The sequence below is a fragment of the Galeopterus variegatus genome, unplaced genomic scaffold (assembly GCF_000696425.1).
Source record: "Galeopterus variegatus unplaced genomic scaffold, G_variegatus-3.0.2 Scaffold1110, whole genome shotgun sequence".
NCBI lineage: Eukaryota > Metazoa > Chordata > Mammalia > Dermoptera > Cynocephalidae > Galeopterus > Galeopterus variegatus.
This window is the reverse complement of record NW_007727221.1, coordinates 69,757-78,943: the sequence shown is the minus strand read 5'-3', so window position 1 is coordinate 78,943 and position 9,187 is coordinate 69,757. Positions and strand designations below refer to the sequence as shown.

The following is a 9,187-nucleotide window of genomic DNA, read 5'->3' as shown; positions in this document are numbered from 1 at the left end:
TTAATATAAGTTTCCTTGTTTTCTCGATTTGATTTTTCACCATAATTTCACTTAGGGTTTTAGGTCTGAATTTCTTCCCTTTTTCTATTATTGATTCTTCTTGTATGCTAATACTTCCACCTGTACAGAGAATCAATATTTTTTTCAGTCTTTCTAAGACATAAAAAACAAAACTCTGAAATATTGTTTTAACCCGTCACATTAAAAAAAAATGCAGAGAATATATTTAATTTGTAAACCAAAGTATTTATTGAGCAACTACCGTGAATTTAAACCCATAATAAATATTGCGGAATGCCAAAATAAAGAGATCTAAGTCACAAAGCACTTTGTTAAAAAGTTAGCAATATAAGGCATATATTAAACATTTAGAGCAGAAGAGAAATAATGAGGGACCACTGACAGAACTGGGAAGCTGGGAAAAAGTGTTTGTGATGTGATTGCTGGTGGGGAAAGGAGGAAGAAGCAAGTGAATCCTATTTGACACATGTGATTTGAAGTGGCATGTACCAACTGAAGTGGTATGCGACCAATTAAAAAACTGGTCAGAAACACACAATCAAACCTATGATTTTAAAAATATTGGCTTTATCAGTTAACAAGTATCTACTGGGAAATCACTCTATTCATGTTCAAGCTACATAAGGATATATTTTAGATACACATAAAAATTAAATAATACTATAAGGTAGTTATATAGTTATGTCACCATTTACTATTCCGTATTTCAAAGGTCCTATGGTAGCATGAAAAAGAAAGAGTTTAATATGGCCTGGGTGGTCACAGGAAGGCATTATAACAAAAGTGTAATTCAAGCTGGATCCCAAGAACTGGGAGAATTCAGAGAGGAGAGGAGTGAAGAGATGACTTCAGCAGGAGCCTGGGTGTACAACCCGGGTGTGGCACAGTTAGAAAGCAGCAAGCAGAACAGCAGGCTAAACAGGCAAGTCAAACAGTATGAGAAAGCTCTACTGGGGTAGATTGTGGAAGGATTAAATACCAGGATAGTGGTTTCAGAATTTATCCTAGAGTGAGGAAGGAGACATTAAAGGTTTCTCAGTGAAGAGGATGAACCAGCATTAATGTTAGTCCTGTATCACTGGCAGCAGCCTAGATCTGGCCCAGCCAAAGTACCCTTTATTTATTCTCGTCTGGGCTTTCCAAACCATTCCCAGAATTCTCGTCCTTCTCCTACTCATCTGCAATCACCTTGTGGGCATCCATAAGAAACAGGTTGCAGAGATCCTTATTTAATAAGAATTAAATAAATTTAAATAAGAAGTTTAAATAAGGATTTAAGTGCCTTCTCGTCATTAGGCTACCTATATCTTTCTGGCTATCGCTTCTTCCGGCTCCCTCTTTTTCAGATCTGTCCGGTTTGCTTGCTCTTCTGTCTGATTGACTTTGGCGTTTGAAACTGGAATACTTTGAAAGCTTTACGAGCCTATAGGAGGATATCTTGTGGTCACTTTGTATGGCACGAACCACAATAGTATCACTTTCCAATGAATCACGAAATCTGAAAGAATAAAACAAATATCTGCAAATATTTGCAATAGTCACCATTTTGGTCATTGTGCATGACTATTAAGTAATAAAAATAAGACTACAACATACTGTTCTTATAAATAATATTACTATATTGTGTAGCTTCAAATTTTAACCACACATATATCAACAGGATGTGATGTAAATTGGATTAGATTTGATTAAAGTGCAAGTAAAAATTCTTTCTAATGAAAATACTAAACAACTCATTATTAATCAGTATAATATCATTGTTTTGCTAATATATGGAAAAACAAAAATTTTGTGGACAGACTGCAGTTTAATGATTATAGCAAACTCTGAGGAAGTATAATCTACCTCCTCACCTATTATATATAATAAATTTTATATATAATAGATACATTACATATTGTGTATATATGTATTATACATATAAATACATGTATAAATCATATGTGTAAATAAATATGTATGTAAGGGGTTTCTCAATCAAAAGGTGGAAAAATAATTTTAATACTCACTTCTCAGAGATTAAAGAATGTTCACCATATTACGGCATTCAAAACACATTTCTTTTTTTTAAATGATATGTTTATGTGTATGTAGGTATGTGTGTACGTGCGTGTTTTCATATACATGTGACAATGCAATTTACTTGTACATGGTAACAATGAGGGGAGCAGATCTTGGGCAGTCGAATAAAAGGGTAGTCGTCCCCATTCCTTCTCTTTGCACCTCAGCTTTCTATTTTTAAGGACATTTCATGGGAGCCCCAAACTATCAGATTCCCCTACTTGCCTCTATGAAAAACATTAAGCTCAGAAATTCATATTAATCTCTAGTTCACTTTCTCTCATAACCCACAGGGATTTACATTTTAAAAGTTCTTCATATATCTGTCAATTTTAAAATAAAATGGAAAAAAAAGTTTTCATCAATTAAGTTGTTACTATTTTTGGCCACTGGGTCATAATTATTCCTCCCTTACACACGCACTCTTAAAATTTTAGAATTTAACTTATTTATGTATGTATCAATTATTCCTTATTTGCCTTTCTTACTATTTTTCTAACTTAATTCTTTTAACTCATGTTTAAATAACGTACTATTTCTTTTTCATTTTCCCTTTTCTTTCATAGCATAGTATCTTTGTCATCTCTTGAAGACTTATTCCCTTTATCTTTTTGCCCACTGGAGTTTTACTCTTCTAATTTTAGCCTTTCCATAAGACCAAGATAACTTGAAAAAAATATGAATGGTTTTGATCACATCAAACTTAAAACTTTTACAGAGTTAGAAAAATATGAACAAAGTTTAAGGCCAATGGCAGAGAAGGGGAAAGCATTTGTATGGTTGTATGTATAATAAAAGGCAAATATATACATAGCATAGACATAGAGACCAAAACTAAAAATGAGGAAAATAAACAGAACCCAAAGAAAAACAAATAAGAAATCTAAACAGACAATTATCAGAAGAATAAATAAAAATGAACTATAAATATATGGAACAAAATCCTCAACCTCACCAATAATAAAAGGTATGCAAGTTACTCAACCAACCATTACCACATTTAGCTTGATAGTTTGGTGGAGATGAAAACACTGGTAATACCCAGTATTATTCAGTGGTACAACTTTATCCTCTCCCAGCACTCCAATCAGATAGCTAGTTACTTATTATTTGCTTTTATTCATTCAAGGAAGACATGATGCTATAAAGATAAGAATAGGAAGGAGGTGGTTCCACCTGACTAGGAGGAAGATGAGCTAGTTGGATCCTGGAGCGGTGCGCACTTGTTTCCTGCTTCTGGCAGCATCTGGGGAGGTGGCAAGGCCTCAAATGTAATGGCTGTCTCTGTGTTTGATCCTGGGTACAGGTGATCTGACCTCACCAAAGACTACCTGCTCAAACAGAGCCCAGAAACCATAGAATAAACAAACTGAGAGAAGCAGGTGGGCTGGGACAACGAGCCTCTGTTGTACTGAGACTGACTTTCCTGTCTTCTTGGTAGAATAAGAGTCCAGAGTCAAATGTAAGTTAGTTGACATAAAATAAAAAACAGCCACATTACTTATATACCTAAGTTTGTGGGTTAGGATTTATACTTGTGCTATATAGATACACACACACACATATATATGTATGTATGTGTGTGTACATATATATTCACACAAGGGTACTTCAAAAAATTCACGGAAAAATTGAATTAAAAGATAATACAAATCTTTCTGTGAATTTTTTGAAGTACCCTCATGTAGAGGGTTAGAAATTTTGATGCCTATTTGATTATTAGATAGGGTTTTTAGGTAATGCATATATGGGACAAAAGTCCTCAAATAGGAAGCAAGAACCTATAGCCAGGGGGCAAGAGCCCACCGAATCAATTCCAATCACTGTTTAGGTAAGGGATTGTATACACTGATCGTTAATATAATGGGTTCATTGGAAGATTTTGTGAGAAGGAAACTCACACAGGTCTAAAGCCTTGAATGTGAATAAGAGAACTGAAGTGAAACAGGGGTTGTTCTGAGGGCAATAACCCTTAACACAACAGAACTTAAATGATGGGAAAATACGTGAGTTAAGATTTCCAAGGACGTTCTACTAGATTAGTTAGTACATGGGGGTTGTTCCACATTTTGCTTTAAGCTGTTTCTTTGAGTTTCTCAAGGAGTCAGGCATTTTAATGATTATCTTATTGTTTCTTTTGCATGTCACATAGCTTAGATTTATGGCTCTTTTGATGGTATATTGTTTAAACTATTTTGAACCGTACCTGCTTGGATGAAGATTGTTACATAGCCAGTTTCTTTATGTTCTTACTATGATTGATTAACCATCTGTTTTTTCCCTGTAATTTCCTTGTCTTTACAATAAAAACTGAAGAAAAAACCGACTCGGGGTTGTACGCAGTTTCTCCTTCTAACAGAAGAGTTGCTGACGTGCAGTCCCTTCAGGTTTCTCATTGCATTCATATTGCTTTGAGTAATCTTTTTTGTGTCTCAGTTATACAGCAAGAGGTGTAACACCCTCGTCTGTGTGATTGAACCATTTGAGAACACTGGCAGTGTCTAACAATGCTAAACATGCATATAACCTAGCCTAAAATGGCTCAATCAATGTACACTCTGACTTTGCTGTAACAAAGTACCACAAACTGGTTGGATTAAAATAAGTTAGTTATTGCCTCACAGTTCTGGAGACTGGAAATCCAAAATCAAGGCATTAGGGGTGTTGGTTCCTTCTGAGGACATAGCCTAGTGGTTCCACAACTGTGCTCATGAGAAGAATGTATAATCTGTAATTGTTGGGCAAGAAGTTCTGTACATATCTGCCAAGGCCAACTAGTCTAAAGAGTAATTTAAATCCTGTGTTTCTCTGTTGATTTTTTGCCTAGATGATCTGTCCAGTGCTGAGAGAGGGGTATTCAGGTTCCCTAATGTTATTGTATGGGTTCTATCTTTTTTTTAGGCCTTATAGTGTTTGCTTTATATATCTGGGTGCTCCAGTGTTGGGCATATGTATGTGTGTGTGTGTGTGTGTGTGTGTGTGTGTGTATATATATATATATATTTATGATAGTTATGTCTTCTTGCTGGATAGATCCCTTTATCATTATATAGAAGCCTTCTTTGTCTCTTTTTATGGTTTTTGGTTTAAAGTTTATTTTATCCAATATAAGAGTAGCTATTCCTGTGGGCACATATTTGCGTGTTTTTTTTAAAAACATTTTTAAAAATTTAACATAATTGATTTTACACATTTATGGGATACAGAGTTGACTTATCAGTATTTATGCACAGTATGTGATGATCAAATCAATATTATTAGTATGTTCATCATTACAAATCATAATTATTCTTTGTCTCCCTTATCCAATTATTTCCTAACCCTCCCTTTCCCACCTCTAGTTACTATAGGTCTGTTCACTGCTTATGAAAATTCAACATTTTATTATGGTCTTTCTTTCTTTTTCTTTTTTCTTTCTTTTTTAGCTTCCACTTATGAGTGAGGACAGGTGGTGTTTCTCTTTCTGTGCCTGGCTGATTTCACTTTACACAATTTTCTCCAAGCTCATCCATGTTGCTGCAAATGGCAGAATTTCATTCTTTTTTATGACTGGGTAGCAGAAAAAGTATTTGACAAAATTCAACACCCCTTCATGATAAACACCCCTTCATGATACCATATTCCACAAATTAGGTATAGAAGGAAACTATCTCAACACAAAGCCTTATATGACAAAGCCACTGCCAATACCATCCTGAGAGAACAGGAACAAGGCAAGGATACCACTTTTATTTAATATAATATTGAAAGTACTACTCAGAGCAATCAGGTAAGAGCAAGAAATAAAGGGCATCCAGACGGGAAAAGACAAAGGCAAACAGTCCCTGTTTGTAGATGACATCATCCTATAAAAAAAAAAAAAAAAAAAAAAAACAACCAAAGACTCTACCAAAAAACGCTTGGGGCTGATAAATGATTTCAATAAAGTTGCAGAATACAAAATCAACACACAAAAATCAGTAGCATTTTTATACATCAAAAATAAACTAGCAGAATAAGAAGGAAGCCCATTTACAATAGTCACCAAAAAAAAATAAAATATCTGTAAATCAATTTAATCAGGGAGGTGAAAGATCTCTGCAATGAGAATTACAAATCGCTGCTGAAAGAAATTAAAGAGACCCATACCTCTCACCATATACTAAAATCAACTCAAAATGGATTAAAGATTTAAATATACACTCTGAAACAATAAAACTTATTAAAGAAAACATAGGAGAAACACTTGAAATTAACCCACGCACTTACTGCCATTTGATCTTCGACAAAGGCATTAAGTCTATTCACTGGGGTCGGGACTCCCTCTTCAGCAAAGGGTGCTGGGATAACTGGTTATCCATTTGCAGGAGATTGAAACTAGACCCACATCTCTCACCATTTACTAAAATCAACTCAAAATGGATTAAGGATTTAAATATACACCCTGAAACAATAAAACTTATTAAAGAAAATATAGGAGAAACCCTTCAGCAAATAGGGCTGGGCACAGACTTCATGAATATGACCCCAAAAGCATGGGCAACCAAAGGAAAAATAAACAAATGGGACTATATCAAACTGAAAAGTTTCTGCACAGCAAAAGAAACAATTAACAGAGCTAAAAGACAGCCAACAGAGTGGGAGAAAATATTTGCAAAATACATATCTGACAAAGGACTAATATCCAGAATATATAAGGAACTCAAACAACTTTACAAGGAAAAAACAAGCAACCCAATTAAAAAATGGGCAAAAGAGCTAAGTAGGCATTTCTCTAAAGAAGATATGCAAATGGCCAACAGTCATATGAAAAAATGCTCAACATCACTCAGCATCCGGGAAATGCAAATCAAAACCACACTGAGATACCATCTCACCCCAGTTAGGATGGCTAAAATCCAAAAGACGCTGAACGATAAATGCTGGCGTGGTTGCGGAGAAAAAGGAACTCTCTTACATTGTTGGTGGGAATGCATAATGGTGCAACCCCTATGGAAAATGGTTTGGAGGTTCCTCAAACAGCTGAAGATAGATCTACCATACGATCCAGCTATCCCACTGCTGGGAATATATCCAAAGGAATGGAAATCATCAAGTCGAAGGTATACCTGTTCCCCAATGTTCATTGCAGCACTCTTTACAATAGCCAAGAGTTGGAATCAGCCCAAATGTCCATCATCGGATGAGTGGATATGGAAAATGTGGTATATATACACAATGGAATATTACTCAGCTATAAAAACGAATGAAATACTGCCATTTGCAACAACATGGATGGACCTTGAGAGAATAATATTGAGTGAAACGAGTCAGGCAGAGAAAAAGAAATACCACATGTTCTCACTCATTGGTGGGAGCTAAAAAATAAACAAATTAATTCACCCACATACACACACAAAAAAAGCGGGGGGGGGAGAAGATATAATAACTATACTTTTTTGAAGTTGTTACAACAAGCAAACGGAAAGGACATTATTGGGAGGGAGGGGAGAGAGGGAGGAGGGAGGGAGGTGTCGGTGATGGGCCATAATAATCATATACATTGTATATTGACAAAATAAAAATTTAACAAAAAAAAAAAAAAAGAAATTAAAGAGGACACAAAAAGATGGAAAGACATTCCATGCTCTTAAATTGGAAGAATTAACCTTGTGAAAATGTCCACACTACCCAAAGTGATTTATAGATTCAATGCAATCTCCATCAAAACAATGATACTCGCTCTTGCTTCTCTCTCTTGCTTCCTGTAGCCATGTGATCTGCTTGTACCTGCTGGCTCCCTGTGACTTTCTGCCATGAGTAGAAGCAGCCTGAGGCCCGTCCGAGAATCCTAGCTCAGTAGCTTAAAGGGAAAGAATAGAGATCTTGGGACCACACGCCCTGTGGTGCCAGTGCACTACCCAGCAGGTAGGCCTCGCCACCACCACCTGACTCCATCCCCAGCCCGGCCGAGTGCACACAGATCAGAGAGGCGCCCAGCCAGATAAGCGGAAGTTCTGCAGAGACCACACATCCTGCAGTGCCAGCATGTGACCCAGCAGGTAGGCCTCGCTGCTGCCGCCCAACTCCATCCCCAGCCCAGCCAAGTGCACATGGATCAGAGAGGTGCCCAGCTGGAGAAGCAGAAGTTCCACAGAGACCACGCGCCCTGCAGTGCCAGCACATGACCCAGCAGGTAGGCCTTGCTGCCACCACCTGACTCCATCCCCAGCCCAGCTGAGTGCATGCTGACCAGAGAGGCACCCAAGACCCGAGGCAACCACACACCTAAGGCACTAGTGGGCAACTGAGCAGACACTGAGGCAGCCATACCAAATTGGCAGCCCCAGCAGCATCCTAGTCAGACAGTAGTGTCAAACATGTGGACTGTGAAACCCCCTGCCACAATGACTAAACGTCAAAGGAAAGATACAAGAAATATGAAAAATCAAGAAAGTACACCACCAAAGGATAATAACTCTCAAGCTCTAGATCCTATAGAACAAGAAGCCCTTGAAATGGCTGACAAGGAATTTCGAGTGATAATTCTAAGTGAAACTAAATGAGATACAAGAAAACTCAGCTAGACAACATGATGGAATGAGGACAAGTATACAGGACCTGAAAGAAGAAATGTACAAGGAAATCATTGCCCTGAAAAAGAATGTAGCAGAGATGGCCAAGCTGAAGAATTCATTTAACAATATAAAAAACACAACAGAGAGTTTAACCAGCAGGGCAGGAGAAGCAGAAGAGAGAACATCAGACCTTGAAGATGGGCTGTTTGAAATAACACAGGCAGACAAAAAAAAGAAAAAAGAATTAAAAACATTGAAGAAAATCTAAGAGAGATATCAGACAACCTTAAGTGCTCAAATATCCGATTCATGCGTATTCCAGAAGGGGAGGAAAAAGGAGATTGCATTGAAAACATATTCAAAAAAATAGTGGCAGAAAAATTCCCAGTTATTGGAAAAGACACAGATCTTCAGATTCAGGAAGCTCAAATATTCCCAAACGTATTCAACCCAAAAAGGTCTTCTTCAAGACATGTTATTGTCGAATTGGCAAAACTCAAAGACAAAGAGAGAATCTTAAAAGCTGCAAGAGAGAAGCATCAAATCACCTATAAGTGAGCCCCAATCAG

At 36.9% G+C, this 9,187-nt stretch overlaps 1 protein-coding gene across 1 annotated transcript in view; it reads right to left on the bottom strand.

The window, feature by feature from the left end:
- CFAP44 (cilia and flagella associated protein 44) overlaps positions 1–9,187 on the bottom strand; it is a 139,754-nt gene that overhangs the window by 66,082 nt on the left and 64,485 nt on the right. Inside the window, exons 22-23 of the mRNA XM_008574819.1 lie at positions 1,323–1,519; positions 1–120 (exon numbers count right to left, since the gene is read on the bottom strand). Of these exons, the coding sequence (XP_008573041.1) occupies positions 1–120; positions 1,323–1,519 (317 nt within the window). The remainder of the gene's footprint in view (positions 121–1,322; positions 1,520–9,187) is intronic.